Below are 26,561 nucleotides of genomic sequence, written 5' to 3'. Positions count from 1 at the left end.
TGTTTTGTTTTTCTTTTTCCTTAAAGTGACACACACAAAAAGAATGACCTTCATCGCAAAGATGCATCAAACAACCAGTTGCTATATACAAGCTGGTCAAAAGTGATTTGTTCAAACTCTGCTTTTCCCTTATGATATTATATTGATATTTAATAGGAAAATAAAATACATAGACTTTTTGTCATTTGTATGCATACATTTGCAAATTTTCTTACAAAAGAGGACCAAGCACGAAAGTAGGCATTCACAAATTGGATGCCATTTTTTGTGTTAAAATTGGTATCATCTATACATTATCTTACAGTATTAACAATGTCTTTTTTTTTGTTTGTTTGTTCTACCCATTGGGTAGGATATGTGCATAATATATTCAAGTTATATACAGCACCTTACAAATAAAACTCAGAAGAAGAGACAGACAACTGAAGAAGCACCATTTTAAGTGAGGCACAACAAAGGTGGGAGCATAGGACTTGAGCCAAAGTCCACTGAAATCAGTGGGAGTCTTTCCATTGACTTCAATGAGCTTCGGATCCGGCCCCTCGAGTGCAAGCGGATTCCTATCTGCTCAGACCTGAACACGAGGCCCCTTAGTTGCTTACAAACTACTAACATGCAAACCTCCTCAAAATTATATCGAATATATATGTATATATTTATTTATTTATTAATACCCCTACCACAGCAGACAGACAAGCACAAACTGAGGCGAGAAAGAATGAAGAAAAAGACAGCTCTGTCACCCACGTGATCTGAACACATACCATGTGGTATCAGACAACTCACATAGCAAACCATTTAAAGCAGCAGCAGCAGGAAGACAGCAAAGAAATGAGACACAGGCCTCTCTGGCAGTAAATCACACACAGGGCGGGGTTCCTTGGGAGGTGGGGGAAGTATTTTTGTTTGTTTCTCTCCGTTTTAAACACAAAAAGGTACAATATTTTAGCACTAAAGCGATGCTAGCTTTGCTTGTATTTATTCTCGAGCTGTAACACAAAATATGCCAAGGCAGAAGTACAGCCAGAAGGAGAGGTTTTGACATTTTCAGTACAAACCAAGCTCAACCTTCCCTGCTTTGCTTTGGGAGCAGAGAAATGTAGAGTGAATGATTGCAAATGAGGTGTTCGTGGCCTTTAAATGTATTAAAGCAAAATATTTGTGGCTGATTTACAAAGCATTAATCAGCTTCTAAATTTTGCATTGGTGCTATTTACTGTTTGGATAAAGCACTTCATCTACATTGAGCCTTGCTTACACATGGAAGGGTTTGCTCAACTGCTGGAAATGGCCCACCTTGATTATCACTACAAAAGGTTCCCCCCCGCCCCCACTCTCCTGCTGGTAATCTCTCACCTTAAGTGATCACTCTCCGTACAGTGTGTATGGTAACACCCATTGTTTCATGTTCTCTATGTATATAAATCTCCCCACCGTATTTTCCACTGAATGCATCCGATGAAGTGAGCTGTAGCTCACGAAAGCTTACGCTCAAATAAATTTGTTAGTCTCTAAGGTGCCACAAGTACTCCTTTTCTTTTTGCGAATACCTATATACTGGCAAATCCCCGGTGGTGGAGATGCAGCTTATACCAGTTCCCCGAATGGAGTATGCTAGACTAGCAAAAGGACTTTTGTGCCACTTGTTTAACTGTATTTACATTTGGGCTTTTGCTGACGTACCTATGTTAGTCAAGGGGGTGGGGATCACATCCCGAGCAACACTGCTATGCCAGCAAAACTGCTAAGTCCAGACCAGGCCTGAGCCAACATTCATAGGTGGGCCTTGGTCTGGATTTTAAAGTGGGACCCTATAATGAGAAGTGTAAATTGTAATTTAAAAAGGAAACATAGCAAGTAAAGAGAAATTAGAACAAAACTCTGAAAGTTCAGCTGAAATGATGTAACTCAGACAAATCCCCACAAGGATTTTTTACATTTGAAATGCTGCTATAAGGGCCCCTATAGATGTTAAACAATTCTATGACAGTGCCTCCTTGGGAGAGGGAGGGGGTTAAAACAAAAGTGAGACATTTGGGGTTAGTTTTGGGGCATGTACATAACGGGAAAGGCCAACCATATTTCACAAGATTCTTACAACAGCCCTTAAATGGAACAGAAAACAAAAGTAACCTAAAGCAAAGCTTCATCTGAGCCAACTCTCAAACGTGGGTCCCTTGTTAGTACCACATAGGCTTATTAGAGACAATGTGCTTCTGTAGTTTTAAAAATCTGTTTCACTGCAGTAGCTCAGCACAAGCGGTCTCCTGCAGGGCAGTGCCCAAGATATGAGGACTGCTGTCAAAAGCATCCTAAAGAGGAGAGCTGTTGGATGGAAGATGCACCAGTGCCCCATGTCAGAGTTGGGAACCTGGGCAACTGGTTGAAGCAGGGTACTGTACATTATTCAAAGGGCGAGGGAAGAGAGCAGGTGCTCCTCACACTTTCAACCTTTTGAGTGGTTACCTGCCACTGCCCAGGCATGTAACAGAGCCATGTTCAACAGTAGGATTCAAAATAGTTTACTACAGCAGGAAAGGGACATTTTAAACTGGCTTATGACATAAAATAAACCCATGCAGCATCCCTGGAAGTTGTATATAGAATAATAACTAATATCTGGATAACTAGAACAGATAGAGAGAAGGTGTGCACGTCTGTGTTGGCAAACACACCCACACACACACACACAAAATGGTCACGTATGGCATGAGTCCCAGGCAGGGCAGCTATGAGAGTTTCTGGGAAAATCCCAAATATCCAAATCCCAATTAATCCTTTTGAACACACCAGCAGGTGTTTTGTTTATTCCTCCTGCTTAAAAGATTTTTAAGAACAATTTTAGAGTGTGTGTATTTTGATTGCTTATTTTCTTGTGGTCCTTGCCTGTAAAGCCAGGTTGCCTTAGTTACCATGAGTGTGCAGGCCTCAGAGTCAGAGAAATGTTAGTTATAAAACATTTTTAAAACCTTCAAACATTTCTCACAAATGCAGGTGTCAGTTTTAAGGTTCCATGACACACTCTCTGTCAGGGCTAGAAATGAATGCTTCCTACAGGAGAACACTAGAAAGCCTGCACTTTGAGCTCTTCACTGGGCTAAAGCTTTTTTCCTAGTGAATTGTGCTATTCTTGCAGCAGTGTAATTTCAATCCCCATTTTCACCCAAGCCACAGTTATGGGAAAAATTTTAGTGGCAGGCTCTTTTTCATTTGACACTAGTAGTTTTGAGATTTGGAACATCAGAAGTAGCTCCAACTGGGATGGATTAGTGGGCAGAATGAAAATGAGGACAAAGGTGCAAAATAAATGCAATTAATTGCACGGTTCCAATTAATTCTATGGTTGCAGAAACAAAAAGAAAGGAAGTTATTCTGTTGATCGTGACTGCATACACAGAACGTGTGCGTGTTTTCTCACATACAGAGAGTGAACAACGGTGTGGTAAAATGTTATCAGCATGAGTTTGAGTTAGATGCATTCCTCATGAGTGACAAAGCCATGAGTGGGGCGTACAGAAATCATCCCAAACTAATGATGACCAAACCTTCCTATCACATCACAGTATCATATATTCTCTATATGCCATACATCTTACAGAAATGCTATCTTAAGAATACTTGAGAGAGCTTTTAACATTTTTATTGGGACTATTTTTCATCTCTCATTCATACCTTATAGTCAGGTGCCTCACATACCAGGAGGCCAACTGCGCCGTGCTCAGAAGGAGCCAGGCAAACCTCTAAAAATAGGCTCGAGAGATTTTTCTGTAATTCCAGGGCTAGAAGTGATATGTATCCCACTGGGAAGTTTGTAATCCCCTCTTCCTTTCCTAGCCCTGTAAGACCGCCAGGCAACATACACGGAAGATTAGACATTTTTCTATCTAGAAAAGCTGACACCAGTCCAACAGCTGAAACTTGTCCAGCCTGGGCCTTGGAACAAGGTAATTTTTGGGAGGAATTCTACATTTGAGGGGGAGAGAGGAGGAGGAGGGAATATCTATTTCTGACAGATTAAATTTTTTTAAAGTAACAGCTGTTTGAAGTTGCTCAGAAATGTGGAGTATTTGAATAAATCTTGGGGAAGATAGGTTGTTGGGCAGAGGGCAAGTGAGGCAGTCAGAGGATAAAAACCTCTACATACGTGGTATATTTGTGTGTATTTTATATATAATATACTTACATGGACACACACACACACACACAAATGAAACATGTATGTGGAGTTTTACCCATGTGATAATCTATAGAACATATATCAATTTAATAGTTTAAAAATTACATTTGGGTGGCTAGGAAGGTTTAGAATACGGTCCTGAGTCTTTTTACAGAGAATCCTCCAGAATTGCTGTGTAGAATTTACCTCCCTTGAGAGAATGCCCATTTTTGAGCCTGAACAGATTGACAGCGACTTCTTGTTTGATATCATTTTTTCTTATTTTCTCTTTCGGAGTTCAGTTCTAACAGTACTGGCGTGTTCTCTGTTCTCTATGAGCAGAAAGAAAGAAAGAGCGCTCCTTTGTAATATTGTTGGCACAATCCACCTCAGAGATTACTAACATTCATTAAGATATAATCAGAATGAAGTCTAAAAATCGCTTTTTGCAGAGTGGAGAAAATGTGTTACTTCTTCTGCAGCGTTTGTAACCCTAGTTCAAGGAAACCTAACAGACCACTTTGGTAGGTGTTTTCTTCTGTATGTGCATGCATCAGATCCATCAGTGTCCATGGGAGTTACACCAACACACTGGGACACTAGGATGGAAAGATGGTAAAGGGTTATCCTCAAAGAAGATACGTTCCCAAGAGGAGGCTTTGAAGTTAATAGATGTGGCTTTAATGAGATCTGCAGAGCAGTGGGACAGCTTGTATTCAAACTGGTCCAAAGCCCAGGACTGTTCACCTGCCCTTCTCCTGACCCAGTGGTTCCCTGACAGAATGACAATTGATTTCCATTTGTTCTCTGACCTAGATGTCTCAGGGCTGAATAATCCTGATCTAGGCAACAACATACTTCTGCTCACCTTTAATAGCAACAAACTCCCTGAAGTGACTTAAATTGTGGATACTGCCTGTGGCCTAAACCTGCAGGTCATCTGTAAATTCCTAATTCCAAGACGTATTACTCCCAGAAACTATAAAAGGCAAGAGCTATAATCGACAGACAGCTAGTCAGTCATCCCATAAACATCTGTGCTGGGGGCTGCGCTAAATCCAGTCTCCTACTTCTCTCTTCAAATATAGCTACATAAATAAAAAGGGTTCACTTTGCATTATCAGGGACAATTCAGATCAAGAAACAAGCAGATTCTGATCAGTTATAAATGGGGCTGTCTGTTCAGAATATAGTTATTCCAATATTCATCAAGCTAGAATAGTACAAAGTCACCTCACTAAGGAAGTTATCTATACAGAGACCCATAAAATGAACACACACATGCATACACACACGCTGTTTTGGCATTAAAACTCTGCATAGATCAAAGATTCGCTTCAGTAATCAATGTTTCAATCAAGCCCTGTAGTATGTAGAAGTCACACAGAAATCCAATCTCCAGCAATCGGAACAGGTGCTGTACAATACAGTACTTTTCTGCAGTGCATTTGATGCACTCGTTGGTTGCTGCTGTTAACAAAGCACTAGGCTTAAGACCATAGAAAAAGTGAGACCTTACAGTGAAAACTCTACTACACATATATATTAGGAATATTACAACTAAGACTCTAAAGATTCTTTTTTTCTTTTAAAGTCCATTTCCAAAATGCATTTTAAGTGCATGTTGTGCTTTTTCTGTGTGCTCTTGAAGTCACTACCACCATTGTTCAATTGACTTCCAAATCTTACATTAGCTTCGGCACAGAAGCTAACCACGGAAAGAAAGCAAAACCCTAAGCAACATTCGTCAGGCAGACACATATCTTCCAATTACTTTGAGACCAGAATTACAAAAATAGGGCCAGATCCTACACACAAACACACACATGTGAGTAATCTTTACCCATGTGCCTAGTCTCATTGGGCTCAATGGGATTACGTGCATGAGTAAGTGTTTGTGGGATCAGGCCCATACGAAAAGGCTAATGGCTTACAGTGAGATTAACCAGGGTTTCCAAGTCACTTCCAATGGCTTTCTAATGCTGCAGAAACCATTGCCAATATCACTAGCACTGTAAAAAGTATCACATGTGTTGCAGAAACTGCATAGGAGGGGGTATGGTTACTGATGTCCACTTGCGTAAACAGGATTAGCATAAAATTCTCCAGTACAGAATTTAAATAGAAATTGGACAGTAAATGCACAAGAAAGAGTCACATATTTTAACTGCATTCTGGGGGGACGGGACAGAACCACCTTGCATTTTTAAACAATTTATTGCATAATGTCAGGATATGTGACTAAATATATTTCAGGCTACACTGAAAACAACATCTCTAAAACCTTACGTATTAACGATACTGCATTGTGAAAAGGAGAAAAAAAATTACAGTGCTTTGTTAATAATTAATATAAATTAGTATATCTGGGATTTTGTTTTGCTTTTAATGAAACAAATGGCCTAAACTGTATAATAGCTAAAACAACCTAAGTGATGTGAAATGCTGGAATTTCATGTTTGCTTACTTCCATCCAAAAGTCTCCAAGACACTTCATTGATGCACTGTCATTTTAATGCAAATTACTGCAAAGATAATAACATGTTAAGTGTCCCTGTATTGCCTGATTATGTAAGTCAATAGGTGTTAGGCTAAATTCAACAATCCCCTTTCAGTGACAAATACCAGGTGGGGCAAACTCCTCCAGATTACTCCTGGGGTCTAATCATTATTCCACAGGTTTTGAAAAGACAACATATAGAAGAACTTCACGTAAAACAGTTCCCTCATATATATATTTTTTAAAACATTAAGATAGTGCAACTTTTTAAAACACATTTTTCACAACACAAATTAACTCCTTGCATTCATCTAATTTCTCAACTTTACACCTTGGCACACAAAACAGGAATTTTGATTCATATAAAAAAAATTCCACACCTTGGGAAAAAAAAGCAAACTGGCCGATTCTTCCCCCATTTACCTAGCAAAACTTTCTTCTCATTTTCTTCTTTCTGCCATTCAGTTAATATAAAACAGGCTGTACAAGCCTAATTTCTGTGCTAAGTTTCCTTTTAGAATTAAATAATTCAAATAGTTTACTTAAAAAAAATAATATATATTTTCCCCCAAAACACTGCTCATGGCCAAACTGAATGGAAGTTTGTATTATCTCAATCCACTTTGCATGCAATTCCCCTGAAATGAATCAGAACGAACTGGTTTGCACGTTTGGTTTTACTACATTGTACCACGTGTAACTTAACAACATTGTGCACAGGAATGTGGGAATTTTCCTCCACATTCCTGTTTGATTCTCTTGTCTTCAGTTCAAGTGCACCTGGGAAAGTAACTTAGACAAGGTTTCCTGGTTTCCTGTCTTTGCCTTTAATAGGGACTATTGTGCTCTCTGAATTGTTCTGCTGAAACTGAAGTCTGCTCCCCCTCTGTGATGAAGGAGGCGCATTGTTGTGCTGGTGATGGAAAAAAGAGGAGCCTGGGTAATTACCCATGACCTCACTGTATGTTGGGGGTGGTCCTTCCATCCTTCCATTACTGCTATAGTTGGTTGCACTTATGCCCGAATTGCTGCTTGGTGGGCATGGGCCCCCATTGTACGTTGAAATGTCTATCAAGTCACTGTCAAAAATGGTTCTGTTAGGTGGAGCCCTGACAGACTCTCGATTGAGTTCCATCTGCTGTTCTGGGTCCCGGAGCTGCAGCGTGCATGGCCCTTGGTATGGTGGTGGCTCTTCTCCATCAGAGAGGGAGATGGTCGGAGGAAGGTCAATCTCATGCTGCATGTAAGGGTAGGTTGGCTGGAAGCGACTGAAACGGTCCCGCTGCATGAATGATGGAGCGGTAAACCTGTCCCTGGACCTTGGGGCATACATGATCTGAAAAGGTAAGAGGGAGCTGTGAATCCACTTCCAAGCATCACCCAGCAAAACATTATGGGAATTAATTAGTTATCAAGGGCCAACAAAGAGAAAATGGTCACTGCCGCAGGGAGTTGACAAGTTAGCTCAGACACAGATTAAACAAGTCAGATGCACACAGTCACAGGCATGATTGCAGCTCATGGAGACATACCCAAGATAGCTTTAATCTAGCTAGTTTGGGCACCAGAGCAATGAAGCTTCAGCAGCACTTGCTGCAGCACGGACTATACAAGCCTGCCCGGAGCCCTGGATAATTACTTGCACTGCTAGCCTGTGCTGAAACTCATACTGCTGCAGCTTCACTATTCTGGTACCTGAGATAGCTAGACAAAGCTAGCTCGGGGATATCTACACAAGCTGCAATTGCACCCTATGATTGCAGCATGGAGACACATGCCCAACAGTGGTAGTGTGAGTCGGAGGTGGGGTAAAGATCCAGAAGAAGTAATTTGTGAATGGCTTTAAAAATGAAGAGGGTTCCCTAAAGGGTTTTAATCCCCCACCTCCTTGTCAAGTTATAAAAATGTTCACCCAGGGAGGGGGGCGGAGAGATTCTACTCCTTTAAAGATAAAACATTCCAGAAAAGTTATTTCTGTTTCCACCCCCGAAATAAATTAGTTGCGAACCTAAGAAAATATCCCAACATTGATTTTTGGCCAGTGAGAGCCTTTCTTCCTACACAGATTAAAATCTTGCTTTGTAGAGGAATCCAGATGGTCATTTTAACTGAATTGAAAAATGTCCAAGACATCTCACACTCTCACCATGAGAAAACGTCACCTTTTTCCTTCGACCTCAATGCTTAGCCAGGGTCCAAATCCCTTGCTCCAGTGCAGAATCCTATTGATTTCATAGAGATCATGCGTGGACTTACAATTTAAAGACAATGATTCACATTATCTAGTCAATAGAAGTTGTGGGCACCCAGAACCTATCGGACCTAAAGTTATTAAATTATTATTTTACTCTTTTGATCTAAATTTAAAAGACTTCATTAACCAACTTGTAGGCAAGTCAACCAAACAATGTTTTTTGAGGGAGGTGAAATATATGTTAGAAGCAGTAAAGCAAATCATTGAAAGTTACCAAGAAATTAAACATTACCTCTGAAGCACCTTGTCGTGACACTGAGCTGTCTGAAGGCCACAAGCACCCTTCCTAGCAGGAGAAAGAAAACAGAGGAGAATATTAACTTCTTGCATAATTTTTATTTCAACTTAAGATAACTTTTCAGAACAATCAGCTTTCATCAGTTGGTTACATTCATCAAAAGAAGCATTATTAAAAAGTAACCTATCACTTCTTTTGCTGTTGAAATCTGAACCCAGAACTCAGCCAAAACCACAGAGAGCAAACATAAGTGCGACATTCAAACTAAACCATATTTAAAATTTGCTTTTTTCCATTTAGTACAAGCTTGCACATTCGCCTGTTTTCCTGGAATTTCACGTGACTTTCCTTACCTTTCTTGCAATACTATGGGCTACTGCACAAGACCCAAATGGTCCCCAACAGAATCTAACATTCATGATCTCATTGGTTAGTCTCTCTCTCTCTCTCCACATACACTCTTCCCCCATGAAATAATATTCTGAGGATCTCTTTGGCCAACCCAAGGGTAGAGTAGTGTACAAGTATGACCATTGGGCGTAAGCAAGGTTTCACCCACCAATTTCCATTCCTCAATCCCTATTCTCAGCCATCTCCCTGCTAAGGATTTTCTTTCTTATGCTACTAATGCATTTTTGACACTTTAGAACATTAAGGGCAGAATGAAAGCACGAACAAAACATAAGAAAATGTCAATAAGGGAAAAGAGCTTAAGGTATATTGTTATTTCATTACATTTTTCTTTTCAGAGCAGCAATAACTACCTTAATGGCTTTATTTCACTTGAAACTATCACAGCTGAAAGGAATACAGCTTTAAGATAAATCCAAAAGGGACAAGAGAAGCTGTAAAGCACAGAAATTCAGTCGAAATGTGGCAAAATAAAAATGTTATTTCTACGAAGTAATTGGCTTTGCTGAAGCATCTCCGTTATGATAACTTTCTTGGAACTAAGTCAATTCTGTCATGATACAAATATAAGAAATGCCAGTAACAGGAAAAAGCCATTTTTCCCCTTTGGGTTTATTGTAAATTTCACCTTCCTGCTTTTTCACCATGCCCCTCAATCCTCCTCTATGTAGAAATCCCTGGAGCTCATTTACATACTCTCTTCTTCAGTTCATTCCCTGGTAATTTACGGCACGTTTATTCACTTTGCAGGAGCTGTTCTGCCTCAGTTTCCCATTGCTCATTTTGAGCCTTTTCCAATGTGAGAAATGTGTACCTGCTTTCCTAATCCCCACAAGAAAGAAAGAAAGAAAGAAAGAAAGAAAGAAAGAAAGAAAGAAAGAAAGAAAGAAAGAAAGAAAGAAAGAAAGAAAGAAAGAGCACTGGCAGATAGTTTGAATAGTGAGGGGGAACTGTGTCAGGGAAGAAGGGGTAAGACAAGGATAGTCTCCTGGGCTAGCACACAGCACTGAGTCATGTTCCTTCTACACCCAGGGCTGAATAAGGGCTTATCTACAGGGGAAGTTATACCAGTATAAGGTAAGGTATGAATTTACACTGGTATAACTATAGTGGTTCATTCTTATTGTATTTTTCCAGTTTAGCATATATCGTTTTGCAAGCATTTTAAGCCAAATCGGAAAAGTCCACTTTTATCCAGAATAAGAGTGTCCATGCAGTGCAGGGAATTATACTAGTATAACTTGTATTAATTTATCTGCACCAATATAATTATACTGATACGACTTTTCCATGTAGACAAGCCCTAAGGCTAATCACATGGATGCAGGGAGAAAGTGAGAAGGATGTTAGTAAATTTGCACTGCAATCCGCAGCTATTCCATGTGTAAGAACCTCCTGGAGAAGCAGAAAGAGATATGCTGCCCCACAAGAACCATTAGAAACAAATTTTGTGACATTGAACAAACAAAATGCAAAAAAGGAGGAAAGGTGCCAAATTGGGAAAAGGGGAAGAGAACAGAAAAAAGTGAAAAAGATAGAAATGAGAATGGGGGAGGGGAGGAAAAATGAGAGAGAGAAAAAACAAGAGAGAAATAAATGGATGTGTACAGTCTTCTTTATAATTTTATTAGATTTTATATATTTGAAAGATATTGTAAGGTTTTGCAAACAAAAATCTTTTGTATTTAATATCAAGCACTGAATGCTTCTCACCCCTCTTATTAAGTATACTTCAGTTTGTTAGGTTCTCGCTCTTACAGTGGGGGATGAGGGGTTGGATGCGGATTTCCTAAATTAATTAAACTTTTTTTAGTTTAAAATGTAGGGCTTAATATACTTACATGCTTTGCTGCATCAGGAACTGAGATGCCATAAACATTGTTTGGGCTTTTCCCGTCACTCTAAAAAGAAACTCTTATCTCCATTATGAAAGGAGACATGTATTTGGCCAAAGACAGTTCTGGCTGCACAGGTATCTGATACCAAGTTAGATCTTTTCAGCCTCTTTGCTATCCTTGAAATTATTTCATCTATCAAAGGGAACATGTTAAAGAAGTTTTTCCTTATACTCTCCTTACCCCCATACTTGTGGATTTCACCTGATAGCCAGCAGTTGAAGAGTGCAGACGAGTTCTCACTCTCAGCTACTGGCTGCCAGCCAGAGATCTCCTTTATCTCCTTTCCTGGAACCTGAAGTTGCACCATTTAAAATAAGATAAAGATTTTATAGTATTGTATTTGTAGTCTCTCACTCTCTCTTGCTATTTCTCTATCAATCAATATACTGAGATATAGTAATTCAATACTAAAAAAAAAAAATCTATGGCTCTTACCTTATTTTCACTCATCAGTTGATCACTAGGTATAAACAATAACTACTTTCCCTTTCCGAATAATTCACCAGTTATTTTTTTTAAATAAAGGAGTTGTGATTTTTAGACTTAAATAAAGCAGTGGATGCCTCTCAGTCCTGGCACTAGCTCCTGCTACTCCACCAGCCAAGACTCAGCTCCATGTTGCTGACTGGGGTGGGAAGAGTTAGCTATAAGAAGTTTGCTTTCAGAGGGACTGCCTCCTGGCTCAGTTCTTTTACCATGTGTTGCTAGGTTGGGCTATGGCATTTATGACTCTTAGGATGTTGTGGGGTTTGAATATTCTAACTAAAGGGATGCTGTTCAATGATGTTTTTAAAAGATGTGGTTTCTACATTAATTATTATGCTATCAAGGCATAGCTAGGAGAGTATGCTCCCTTAAATTTTTCTCCCTAGTATGGTAGATGATGGGCATTGCCGAACTGGGCTTCAAGATATATACTTAGGAAGAACAATCTCATGTATTGAGTCCTACATTTGATTCTTTTCAAAGAGTATTAGATTTTGGGATGGAAGATGATATGTCTCTTCATGCTAAACTAATAATTAAAAAATATTAGAAGTAAAAACCTTAGCGTTCCAGCTAGGTCTTCTCATGGGTATATTCCTGCTTTTGGTACTAATTTATGGAGAGAAGCTTTAGATTTAGGTCCTGAAAGAATAATGGCAGTTGATAAAGCTTATTGTATTCACACTAAAAGGTCTTAAAGTAAAGATAATAGTCAAGGTTTAGAGCTTGCGATATTGCATATGCTTCATAAAATAATTTCCTTGTTTTGTATTTCACAAAGAGATTTATCAGGCAGGTGACTTTTCAAAGCCATTTTTACATATTTTGTTTCCTGATGCCTCCAAAGTCGCCCAGCTTCCTCAGTTTAAAGTCAACAAATCAACAAATAGGGAGTGGAGGGGAGGAATTTGTTGGAAGAGGTGCAATGTCGTCAATATTTTTAATTAAACCAAGGTAAATTAGAAGCACAAAATTATGATTAATAAAAATTCAGAGACTACAATGAAGCAAAAATATCTGACTGGCTCCACACTTCAAAAAGGAATATTTCTAGCGAGACTGAAGAAAAACTCCCTTTAAACTCATCGACATTCTCAACCAGTTGCATCAACTCCTCTGTCACTTTGGAAACTTCTGAAGGATTTTTGTTTCTGTTTTGTTGGTGGGGTTTTTATTAGTTTGTTTGCCAGTTATCGCTGGGACTGCAGAAATTCTATATTTACTCTGGGTTTGCTTCGGTATCATTGAAATAGACTATCCCCCTATACCCCACTTTTAAGTTTCTGGGCTGATCTGTCTGAGCTATTCTCTTTCTGTCATGCATTATGGGTGTTTCCCAATTACGCAGCAAGTCTGGCAGACAACCGGAACTAGAACCCTGATTTCAGTTCAGTACTGTACTTTCTCATGGCTTATCATCACTACCCTTGGATGCCAGTGAAAGTTTGCTCCATCGGGTATAGCTAATGCTGTTCCCTTCAATGCACATGACATGAGGGCACTGGGATGGACTTGCCTCCATTAGCAAAGAGCGTGGGAGAGAGAAATAGGAGTTTAAATTAGGAGAAGAAACCCAAGCAAAAAGGCCTCAGGCTGGAAGCCCTCACCATTACCCCAAAGTCTAGAGCCATGTTCCCAGCAGAATATATTTTGAAAATGTTGAGTTAGTATGCTTACAGTAGAAAGGCATATCATATGTACAGACAATCGTGACCGCTGATAAGTCAAAGCACTCCTTTCTTTCTGAAACTAAGGCTGTGTCTACACTGTGCACCTCACAACAGCCTGGTTTTATGGTGCGCAGTGTGGCCACTCTTTGTCGTCAAGAGAGAGCTCTCCCGGCGAAAAAATAAAACCACACCCCCAACGAGGGGCAGCAGCTTTGGCGCTGGGAGAGCATCTCCCACTGCCAAAGCGCTGTCCATACCAGCACTTTTTGTCATTAAAAGTTTTGTCGTTCAGGGGTGTGTTTTTCACACCCCTGAGCGACAAAAGTTTTAACAACGGAAGTGCAGTTTAGAGATGGCCTAAGATTCCTATTCCTTCTGCCCACCTAAACTGTGCAGCCACACTTTTTGCAGATTAAATTTTTCTGAGTGTAGTTTTTAATTTTGACCCTAGGTGGCAGTAACTGGTTGCAGTCAGAGCCTCAGTCTGACTGTTTTTAGGGATAGCCAACACACACTAGTTCTCGCCACAATCTATTTCTTCTTTGGAGGCACAGACTGTCATATTTCTTAATGATCAGCAACACTTCCCCTTTACAACATAAGCAAAACAAAACTTGTATGCCCCAGTAGAACAAGCAAACATTACAGCAAGATTTCTCTCTCCCTCAGAAATCCTGTTTGCTAAGTGCAAGCACAGTGATGGTGTTTTGCACAAGGCTGTGCAATGACAAAGAGACAGGGTACTGGGATGGTAAGGGGAAAATTAATCAGGGAAAGAACTGCATTTATACTTGTCTTCTGACTAGCTACAGCTAGCAGAAATAATGACCATGAATACACTTAAAGCTTTTACATCCTTGGACTTCACTGTACAAGCATTAGCTAACCTTCAAGTTGTCCCTTAATGTGAGTGAATATTATTATCCTCACTTTGCATTTGAAGAATAAGAAATGACTTCCTCAAGGCCCCTCACTGAGTCAGTGGCAGATTAGAATCCAGGAGTTCCTTGCTCCTTGACCCTGGACTATGCTGCCCCCGTTAAAGGAGATGCTGTGCCTTTATTAGGGTAGGCTTCAAACAACAATGGCCAGAACACTCCAACAAATGAGTAACTTTTTAAACACACTGTGGTGGCTTTATGTTTACTCGTATCACAAAATCACCAAACAATTTCCCATAACTGGCTATCTCTGCTTATCAACTCATGGGCTAGAGCCCTCTTTCGGACAGTGGGACAGGAGAAGGTGGCATACAAGACCCAGTTCCTTCCACCTTATGGATGAGGGAGAAAGGCAACTCAGACCAATTCAAATCAGAGTCCCTTCTGGCAGTACATTTTGAGGAGAAGCATAGATGAGCCAATCCCCCTGCACTCCAGCAGCAATCAGAGAGCAAAGGCAATACATGTCCAATCCCCTCCTGACAACTGGGATACTGCAAACTGCAAGGCTAACCCTGCGCACAAGGGTTAATAAAGAGGGCAATGAGGGTGAAAATATTGCTATGCTCTGGTGATAAAGTTATAGCATTGGCACTTATTTCTTGTGGCTGTTATCTGGGAACTTATTCCCACTGGGTTTCTTTTATTTCTGAAGTTAAAATAATGGAAGGAAAAATAGGTAATGCTGGGCTGCCAGCAGTGGATAGAACTAGTAATGCTAATGCAATAAAAAAAGGAAATACAATTTAAAGGGGATCAATCGAAGCCAAAGTTCAACATCACCAAGCCAATCCCTGGAATTTTCATATTATTTAACAGTTCCTTTTGTTGTTGCCATCGTCATGCCACACAGGCAAGGACTGCTATTTGTTGCTTTTCTCCTGAATTGCCTGTTCCAGCTAAATTCAGGAAGAGCACAGTACTTTCACAACTGCTTTCCTGGAATAGTATCTCAGAGTACCAGATAGGCATTATCAATATACATACTACTGAAAGCTGGCTGACTGTAACAGAGATCCCTCTCACAGAGATTGGAAGCAGCGATGCTGGGGCCAATCATTTGCGAGTGTCTTGCATGGTGCATGTCTCCTATGGCATTCTGCAAGGGATTTTTTGCTGCCAGGAGTGGGCCTGGGGCAGTGAAAGTGTTCAGAACTCTTTACATGTTCATTTTAGATCAGTGGTGCAGAGACAGAGAGAGAAATCACCACTGGAATGTCCAGCAAAATGTCCTCTCACATGTCATTTTCAAAATCAACTTTCTCCCAATGTCCCCACTGACAATGCTGCTTATTCCACTATGGGTTAACCACCAGAGGGGAACATTTATATTTAGTTCCTGGCCTTGCAGATAGGAGAGTAGGGTTGCCACCCTGAGCCAGTGTCTCTAGTTACATTCTCATGGAATCATTTTGATTTACCAAGAAGGCTGAAATTTCAATTCTCACAGGACATTGATCCACTATTCTCTGTTCCATAATTTAGATCCAAAAAGATGTCAGCTGCACCTTAGGCTGGTGTACCCCTAAAAGGCCACCATACAGCTGTGTTCTGAGAATCCCTGAACTGCTGATAGAAGCAGTTAGCAGCACATGAGATGTTACAGAGTATGAAGCTGGCTGATGGCACTCTGCTAGCGAAACAGCATTGGGCCTGCTCCTGGCTGTGTGAGCACTAATTTCCTTCCCACAGGATGGTACACAGTATAACATTTGCCTTCCCACTCAGTTGCCTTTATATACCTTAGCTACTTCACCTTTGATTTTGTATTCAAGCACTGCTTATTCCACTATGGGTTGACCAGCAGGGGGCAACATTTAATGTTTTGTTAACCATAATGTCTGTACAATTAAGTACTACCTTGCCGTTTTAGGTCACCTGTACAATACAAATCCAACCATGTCAGGGAGCCCATTTACAACATGGCTGTCCCTCAACACAGTATAACCCTGCAGCATAGGCGGGATCTAACTCTGTCCCTAAAATCGTATGAAAGCTTGTGTTATTTCTATTATGATTTGAAGTCATGGTTAGGTTCCATCTACACTGAAGAATAGTGCTTTTAGCCACCCTGGTAGATAGCAAGACTGGTTATGTAGTAGAACCTTAAACATCTGCCTGAAGCAAAACTGCTATGGAAAAATCACATATCTGTGAGTCTGGTTTAGATACATGTGATGTTTTCAGCACCTTAAATCAAGACAATTTAAAAATTAAGGCGAGTAGAGGAAAGGCTGGAGAAGAGTAAGACAAAAGAAAAGAAAGCAGAGAATTGATGGGTACACAGGAAAGCGCATTTCAGCTTGAATACTGAGACACAGTCAGTTATTAGCATGTTCTTTTAAAGAGTCACTGACATTTTCAGGACTAGTCCCTTTTTGCCCTTTGAAAAGCCGGGCTTGTCAGCATTGACAACTCTTGTGATCTTATTGCAAACCTTGTGATATTTGGTGTTATTTTTAATGCCCAACTGCATGAATCAAGAGATTGTACGAGAATTAAAAAAATACGTAAGTTTCTGGCCCTCAAGTTTGCAAAGAAAATCTTGAAAACATGAAGCAAGTGCATTCTCTCTGTAAAGACTTCAAAATCAGAAGGCAAATAAAAATAACCCAAAATGTATTTTTTTAAAAAAGATCCAATGACTTTTAAGCCAGTCTCATGATTTTTAAACACCTGAGGCTGGCAATACCAGAAGGAGGAGTTTTAATCTGTTAATTTCAATCGTGTTTTTTTTTTTTTGGAAAGACATGAATAAAACACATGAGCTATCTGGGTTTCCAGTCTTTGTGGCACCATAAACCTGTGTGATCTAGCTACAGTTCAGACATTAGCAGCACCAGGACTGGTTGTGATAAAAGGAGCAAATCTAAGACTTATGCAAATATGAACTCATATGAAAATCCTGTCAGAGCTGTCCAGTGTATAGAATTCAAATTAAAACAAAAGGGGCTAAGATTCTGCCTGCAGTTACATCTGTGCAGTCTCAATGAAGTTAATAGGATTGCCTGGATGTAAGGAAGCAACAGCAGAAACTGGACAAAGTTCACTGAAACAGAGAAATGACCACTTGCATTTTATTTTTAAAAGTAATTCTTCTATGAAAATACTGAACTGCCACTCTTTTCAGTTACTGCTGCTCAGAAACAGCAAAGGGCTGAGCCAGAGTGATGTGCACTTCCTTTAGCAATTAGTAGTCAATAAGTATTCTAAATCCGTTCTCTGTCTGAATACCTTCATCATCAATTGAAAGAGAACAAGACCTGCAAAATACTTAAAGGGACACTGCCAGGTTGAAAACCTATATACAGAATTAAAAAAAAAAAAATCTACGTGACTTCTGTTACTTTTCATCATTGAAGCCATTTATTTACCTTGTGCATTTCACACTGTTTAGACAATGAAAACAGACTACTCATTTTCCAAGTTGGTTCACACAATAGTGCATTTTCTGGTTTTCATGAACTGGCACAACCCTTCACTGCCTGGACTGTGAACATTGCAGGGGAATGTTTATTGCTTTTAATGTAACTGTTTCTATTGGAAATTCTTTCCAGTTTTATAGACATGTGCCTAAGGATACGTCTGCACTACAGTATAAGCCCAGGGTTAGTAGAACTCAAGTTAGCAGACCCCGGGTTTGTTAACCTAGTGCTTGAGCATCCATATTCATTTGTAACTCCAGGTCAGGAACTGTTAAACTCTGGATCCCAACCTGGGGCTCCAGCATTTACAGTGCATTATGTGGACCGGTGTCCAACCACCCATATCCCAGATTTCCTAGTGTCCTTCCAAAATATGGCTGCTCTAGCCCTTTGTTTGTGGTGCAGTGTGGAAAAACTTGACTGTCCAGAGAACAAAGGAAGTCGGCCCAAGGGATTGGTGGATACTTTTGGCGGATTCCTAGAGCATGAAGCTAGTGGGGCTGTGTCTATACTGCAAAGCAACAGGGCTTGAACCCTGGATCCCAGCTTGACTCAGACCCTCCACCGCCGTGGGGTCCTCGGACTTTGGGTCTGAGATCTGGGTTAGCGCAATTTGTGTGTAGATGGAAGGGAGTTTAGGCTTGAGCCTCAGTTTGAATCCCAGGCTTAGATTGCAACATAGACATACCCAAGTGTTTGCAGGATCAACCTTGGATCTGATCCAAAGCCCAAGGAAGTCAATGGGAATGTTTCTGTTGACTCAGTGAGCTTTGGATCAGGCCTTAGTTAGGGACCATCCCAGTAGCATCACCTGTTGTGCCTTACAAAAATGGAAAAATCATTTGAAGTAAAGTTCTTGGCTGAATAGAAACCCAAATGAACAATAGTGATGGCAACCCCATCCCAGAGAGTTTCTTAACTCTTCCCAGCCACTGGACTGGGATTATCATTATTTAAAAGGGTACCATCAAACAGAAATTTAGTTATTATTTTAAAAATGAGTTAAAAATTGTTTCAGGCATGATACCTGCTCCTCTCTCCGCAGTACCAAATTAAATTTTCTTATTTACAAAAAGATGTTTTTCTCTCCATAGTTCCTATGACCAAGACCCACTCAAACAACAGGGGATATTGACTATAAAAGGGAAATCTTGAAATGGACTATTGTATGCATTTGACAGCACTCTGCATTAAAACAAGGGGGAAATAAAAAATATTTCTTAACCTCCTCTAGTTATTTCAGGGGTACTTCTAGCAATTGTAGGTAAACAATCATACTTCTGTCTGAAAAAGTTTAAATTCATGGTGTCCATTTAAGAAAAATCCTCAAGTTAGTCTAAATGATTTCTCCAGACAGTAAGAAGTATGTGAGCGAAAAGTTTTAAGACCTCTGATTTTGTTTTAACCCCGTTAGAATACAATATTCTGGAGGTACCTTGGGAGAGGGAACGTCTACATCATTTACTCTCAATAAGACAGTTTCTCTCCTCCTTCTCTTAGGTGCAAGAACAAATAGATCCCCCAGATACCAACAGAATGTAGGTGGTCTGTAAAGAAGAACTCCAGGGACTATAGGTTTGCCATATTTTGCACTGTGTCTTTCAGGACTACGTTGTCATCTCATGACACTAACATTGTAATGTGTGTGTTGGCAGGGAATATATTTTGAGATGCTTATAGCATCTGTTTGCCTAGGCTATAGGATATAAAATAGCCCCCTCAGAACCAAAATCATCTGCAAAAAAATAAAGAATGCAATTTGTCCTACCAAAGAAGAATTTACTAGGGACTTACTACATTGTTTTAAAATGACACCATGAGTGAGAGGGCCAGGTGGAACAGTGGGTCAATGCTGACTTAGGTCACCCGTTTGATAGCGTCAAGCTTAGTCCCCATTCACCTACAAATACAAAATCACTACACAAGTTGAGACAGTGTCTCTCTCTGCTCAGAAGAGGCCCATCACCAGAACAGCAGGGGCTGGTACTGGTGGGGAGTGAGAATGCTGGCACTGTGTCTAACCCTAACTAGCGTAATTCATCCGTCATTTCCATAAGTACTAACTTCACTCAAAAACATAAAACTGGGACTTTATACAAGTTTTTTCCCTTTGGATCAAATGTATAATCATGTTACAAACAGATGTAAAAAAGAAGCAAGTTCTTGGGTGGCTCAGTCGGTTGGAAAGGAGATACACCTCTAGTCAGTGGTTTGAAACCAGCCCAATGCAGTAGTGGTTGAAAGTCATCATCATCTGATGGACACTGGATGTTCAACGGGCATGTGAAATAAGGTTGTGGTTTCAACCCAGTTCCTAAGGGGGTATGATGTCTTTATCACAAAAACTATCATCATAAATGGCATTCTTGCTGCCAACCTGAGCTGAAAGAGCTCAATGGGCACAGGTAGCGAGCTCTCCTTTCACCATTAGGAGGTGCTCTAGAAGACAGAAGAGAGACCTTAGGGTTACATGTGGGACCTTTCGTCTAAGCATCAAACTCTTGGCATAAAATTCTAGCCCCACTGAAGTCAAAGGAGTTTTGCCATTGCCTTTAATGGACACTGGAAACATGAGGGGCATTAGTAGGGACTGCCTGCAACATCTCTGGACCCTCGATGGCACGGCTGCCACATGTGCTGCAACTGTGAAAATGACATTAAACAGAACAAGGGGGAAAGGGAGAACCCAGAGGAACTACAAAAAGGCATTTACTCAGTTACTGAGCCCCACCAATGTCACGACTCTCCCCAATTGGGGGATATATCATTTTCCTGATTTAAGACATTTGTTTGATGCCTTTCCCCCCTCCAGATAGCAGAGACAAGCCTGGGAATGGAAGGGAATTAGCTGAGAGAAAAATGTCAGGCTTTTCACATTCTCCCCAGTAGCTGGTAAGGAGCTAATGCTGCTGCTGCTGCCTCTGCTGTATCTATTCTAAGGATAAACAGGAAATGACAAATCTTCCCAGGTCATCACTGCAACACCTTCCATATGGTGAAAATTTACTAAAAACGTGCAGTAGAAGCAGTAGTCAGGGCTTTCACATTCTGGCACCACCAGACAAATATGAAGCACGAAAAAGCTGCTATATAAAACAGAGCAGTGCCTAAAAACAGCCGTGCAGTGAAATTCTAAAATCGTGCACTGATTCTTTTTTTCATTAATACACACAATGGCAAAAAAACTAACTCACTAACAGAGAATGATAAAACTGACGCCAGAAGTTTTTTGCATGGCTGCCTATAATCAGAACTTCATGTATCTTTAAGCCCTGAAAGAGACCAACATGAAAGAGGAGGAGGAGGATGGGATGAAGGGGGTTGGACTTACCGGCTGCAAAGTTTCTTCCTGCCTCCTGTTTTGGCTCTGTCGGTTGATGAAAGAGCGTGTTGAGAGTTTGTAATGGTTCAAAAGGCAGATGATCACTATCACCATAACAGTTATCACCACGATTATAATGATTATCTGAACAAACTCCAGTTCAGCTGAAACAATAAAAGGGAGAAAAACCATCAGCCTGGACACAGAACATTTGTTTTCCACAGCAATACTCTGCAAACATTCAGTGTCTCACGACAATTGTCTCAAGCTATTTATTGATGGCCATTTTTAAATTAATTAAAACATCAGTTTTGTCAAGAACTCTGCACCCCAACCAGAATGCAGAGAGCACATTTAAGCACTAACAGAGTTTAGGCCATTGAGTAGCTGCAAATCAAAGGTTAAGAGACACTTCATGATGCACTCTCACCGCAGCCTCCACAAAGGTAATTCTTCCCGAAGAAGAAGAAGGCACAGTCCTTTGGAGTGATCCCAGTGGGAAAGGCTATTTTTATTAACATCCTACAGTGTGAGGACAATCCTGGGATCTCCAGCAGGATCAGAGCTGATACTGCAGAGAAAGGAATCAAGACTTTGTTTCCCGTATCTCAGCCATGCTAACAATTTGCAGCTGATAGAACGTAACTGAAAGAGTTAAAGGAAAGCCTCGATCTGCAAACTCGTATGAAAACTACAAAGTGCCTGGTCTTCAGTAGGATTTTACCTTGAGTTACTGAGTTCTGGTACCTCAAACTAATGCAAAGTCCAGCATGGTTAAAAATGAAAGCCAGCACAGACACAATTGAGAAAATGATGCTATTTATAATGTAAACATTACAAACTCTGCCATTTTGGCAAAAGACTATCTTGTACCACTAAAAAATTGTTATTTAGAGGCAAAAATTTCCCTCACTTACACCCATGCAACCCCACTGGCTTTACTGGAGCAGCATGGGTGTGTCTAAGGGAAGAATTTGCCCTTCGGAGTTATGCATTCGCTTACATTTCTATGGAAACAGTTCATCACTCACAAGGGATGCTCTAGTCTTCAAAGAGAATGTCTAGTCTATGGGAGCACATCTTTGGCTGCCACACAGGTAAAAAGGGAAAAGTGCACTTCTGAAAAATGACACCACCTAGTAAGATGCCTAAATATGGATTTAGAGCCCAAATTTAGGCTCCCAATTTTGAAACTCTTAGCCAGGCAAAAAAGAAGCTAACAAAGTTAAAAAGCAGAAATGTAAATACACTGGGGAAAAAAAGGGGACTTTTTTCCTTTTATATCTTTCTTTTCCAGGGTGATTTTTAAAAGTTGAGTGAAAAGAGGATTGCTATACGTATTCTTCAAAATGTCCTATATTGCAAATGAAAGCAAACCATGCTTTTTAGCTTCTAAAATCTCTTCCAAACAAAACCATCACAAACCTTCAAGAAATGCAAAGAGGCAAGCATACTACAAGGTTGCCAGTGCTAGCATGTAGTAATAGCTGCTATATCTGCCTGTGCTACGTTTTGTTACTTGTCAGAAGTTATCTATGAACAAGGGCATACAAACAGAAGTCTAGCAGCTTAATTTCATTGCTAATCACAGTAGGTGTAACTGAAATTATTCCAAGATTAAAAGCTCTTTTAACAATGCAATTACATTTTTAATTTATTTTTTCTTTTCAGTTAAGTATAGACCATTCATTAATAACACAATCAACTCCTACACACACTTTCATTCTTCAGTCTTTTATGCCCTCCCATTACTCCCACTAAGAACTCCACATACAACAATCAGTTTGTCAGTTTTTTCTCAGGTCATTGTACTGATAGCTAAAACGTCTAAAAGCATGGAACACAGACATTACGTATGTGTTTTAGGATAAGGTCAATTTGCCATAGGTCACAATTGCAGGTTACAAACTTGACACAGAAGACAATTGCTATACTACAGAATATATAAAGGCTAGATATTTGAGCATCTCCACACTCACAACTTTTTTTTTTTGCCTATATATTTACTGTGGAAATTGTTGCTAAAGGGCAACATGCAAAACAAGTAATGTTGATTTAGACTTTCCTAGAATGTAGAGATCACTGGAATGACATTTTAGTTCTATATCTGCCAAGGGCTGAGTCTTCCAAATTTATCAAGGGCCCAGTATTTCTATGAAAGGGCAATACCTCCTTTCTCTCAATAAATGTTTCAGGATCTGATGCATTTGAGAGACTTACAAATAAAAAAATACAATCAAAATATGGTCACATATAATAAAACCAATGTATTCTATTACAGCATGTACACACAAACTCTTTCCAAATTTGGCTTTATGACGCAAAAATGAAAAACAGAGCATAAGAAAACACCCCATTAGATTTTCAAGGGTAACAATTTATTTTCAAAGAGCGGGGGGGAAGATATTTAATCCTTTCCTGTACCCAATTTGTCCCCCTGCTAGTTATTAGAACAGAAGAAAAAGGACAATAGCACAAGTAGTCCACATTTATTGACACAACTCAAGGCAATTAGTGCAGTTTCTGATGTATGCCAGCATACAGTCATATCACATACCCTCCCACCCCACCCAGGCTCCCTAGTTAACAGCAAACATGAGAGGCACCTCCTGCTAACCACCACCACCCACATCCCCTAGTAAAGCTGGTTTTCAAAAATTGAGCATGGAAAAAATTATATCTACTTACCCACACACAGGCATAAAGAAGACAAGATCAGTAATGCAGTTTTTCCAGGGGAATTTTTTTTTTTACTTCACAAATATGCAGCAAAAAAGGCTATTGTGTATTTATTGAAAACACTTTCCTATGAGAATAAATTAAGACTAGAAAAGGGGATACAGTAGCTTATTTATATTTAAGTGGGTAGAAATGCCTGGACCATTTTCCTAAAGAAATAGTTGTACAAACAACTGTGTGCATATATAATAGGCTCCCTTCTATGTATACACGTCTGCTCATAAGACTAGCTCTGATACAGCAATACTGTAACTTGGAAGATCAGATAGAAGTCAGAGATCAAATTTACAATAATCTGATTCATGCATAAATTAAATAAATATTTAAAAAATACAACCAGAAACTGGAGTACCTTTTTCCAATAACAGGTCTTTTAACTGAGCATCCTTCAACGCTGTACTGTTACGCTGTTCACTGGACATAATCGTGTCCTCTGGAACAGGGATTCAAGCCTCTCTGTGAACCCCCCCAGCACACACAGCATCACCAGTCAGCCTCAGGTAAGTTCCATGCAGTGAGGCAATATCCCCTTGAGGCCGCTCACTCAGAGTTGCACAGTTACAGCTAGCTTATTTTCTGTCTCTGTGTGTGTGTGTCTCTCTCTCACTCCACTGTATATCAGCAGGGCCCAGCCCAGGTGCTAGACAAAATGCTGCGCTCCGACCACAGACTGTGGCTACCAATTATCAACTGCCATCAGCAGAGAGCAACATGTAATGTAACAGGAACTTGGGGCTGTTGTGGAAATAGATAGTCTCTCCAAGGCCTCATATCTTCAGGCCAGCTGAAATGGACTTTTACTCTTGTTTACTCAAAAATGTACATACATAGACTGCGTGTGTATTCATACACACACACAGACACACACACACAGAGACAAGAAAAGAGCTAGCATTTCAACTCTGACTAGTACAATCTTTTTGCTTCAGACTAAACGTAAAACAAAAAAGGATTTTAAAAAAAATTAAAGAAAAAGAAAATCTGTAAAGGCCAACCAAATTGTTTCCCCCTTAATCCCTGTCAAAAGCCTTGTGCTATGTAGGCCTTGAGGGGAGGAAAATGGGAGGGAGGAAGGGAAGAAAACGAGCAAGCGAGAGAGAAGTCAAAGAAGGTTGTATATCTTACCAGCACCAAACAGATAACAGCTTCGTAGCTATGCTGCTTTGCTCTTTAAACCAAGACTAGTTGACACTTAGAGGCTTCTAATTCTTCCGCATTTCTGATCCAGCACAATACGTGCGTCATTCCATGCCCAGAACACTGCACTCACTACTTTAGTCAAGACTGCTAATGCTCCCTCCCTCTGTCTCACTCTTTGCCAGAGGTCTCCAACTATTGGGAGTTGCTAACACATGCTCTTTTAACTAAGCTCCGCATTGGAAACTGAGGATGTCATAAGCACACTAGAAACACGCGCGCGCTCTCTCTCTCTCTCTCACACACACACACACACAGAGTTTTCTACTGTATGCTACTAACGTAAGCATAGTCAAAGCCTGGATGGAGATAAAAAGCACTGTACTGCTAATCTTCCCTCCAAATCACACTCTGTGAACAATACAGTTCTTTTCTCTAAACCTTCTCAAGTGAAATCATGTTAACAAAAATTGTTTTAATTGACATTGGGTATGATACTTATTACATTCTATTCAGACATTTTATTATTTCTGATTTATCAACACTTTTCCCTTGTATATTCTGAGTGGTTCTAAATTTATACATGCCAGCTGTTGAAAAAAGAATATACTCATTTAAGCAATATATTTGCTATTTTTCCTCTTTATCCATCCAGAATGTCCAGCTCATTCCAATGGACTTAAAAGGTATCAATGAAAACATTGATCACCAAACATATTTATCCCATGCTTTTTCAGGGCTGACAGATACAGAGCCACATAGAAGACACCTTTAGAAACTAGCTGCAATCTTGTTATGTTATGTTGTAGGGAGAGTTACAGTGTAATTATGGCTTACAAAAAAATAGGGAAATATCCTGGTGTAATATTGCCAAAGGACAACCATCATGAGAATTGTTTTGTAGCTAAAATAAAAAGTTATTTTCCATTTTTAGTTTTGAATACCGGAGTAGCCATACTGGATCTGACCTTTGTAAATTAAATGAACTCATCCGCTTTCCAAATTTAAAGGAGTGGGAGAGAGGGAAGAATAGTAGTTTCTATACACATTCCATTTTTAACAAGTTATTGGCATGGCTTGTTCTCAGTACTGTTTGTATGTGAACACCTATAGTTAATATTTAGTAACAGTGTTTCACCCCTGCCAGATATATAGGCTGGCATATGATTGTCCTCCAGTAGCTTTTCAGCTCAATATTGTTAAAAATGCTTACAGAGCCCCTAAATATGCCTGCATAGCCAGTTTGGTCAGTCCTCCTTCCTCCCATTAGTAATACTATTTATTTCTCTTGCATTACTGACCAGATCGACGCACCGAGACTGGTTCTCCATCCTGCTAGACACTGTTCAAACACATGAGCATGAGACTATCCCTGCCTGACCAT

At 40.0% G+C, this 26,561-nt stretch overlaps 1 protein-coding gene across 2 annotated transcripts; it reads right to left on the bottom strand.

The window, feature by feature from the left end:
* Window positions 1-7,318: 7,318 nt before the first annotated feature.
* LDLRAD4 (low density lipoprotein receptor class A domain containing 4) lies at window positions 7,319-25,319 on the bottom strand. 2 transcript variants are annotated; one of them, XM_077809070.1, is made up of 4 exons: window positions 25,166-25,319; window positions 21,311-21,465; window positions 9,143-9,196; window positions 7,319-7,992 (listed from the first exon to the last, which is right to left on the bottom strand). In XM_077809070.1, the coding sequence occupies exons 2-4, from the start codon at window positions 21,413-21,415 to the stop codon at window positions 7,450-7,452; spliced, it is 702 nt and encodes a 233-aa protein (XP_077665196.1). In that variant the 5' UTR covers window positions 21,416-21,465; window positions 25,166-25,319; the 3' UTR covers window positions 7,319-7,449. The 2 variants fall into 2 exon arrangements, with proteins under 2 accessions (XP_077665196.1, XP_077665195.1); XM_077809069.1 differs by lacking the exon at window positions 25,166-25,319 and adding an exon at window positions 24,393-24,964.
* Between the last annotated feature and the right edge of the window lie 1,242 nt (window positions 25,320-26,561).

Source organism: Eretmochelys imbricata, chromosome 2 (genome assembly GCF_965152235.1).
Source record: "Eretmochelys imbricata isolate rEreImb1 chromosome 2, rEreImb1.hap1, whole genome shotgun sequence".
In the NCBI taxonomy this organism is placed as follows: domain Eukaryota; kingdom Metazoa; phylum Chordata; order Testudines; family Cheloniidae; genus Eretmochelys; species Eretmochelys imbricata.
The sequence above is the reverse complement of the archived record's forward strand: the minus strand, read 5'-3'. Positions and strand labels throughout refer to the sequence as shown.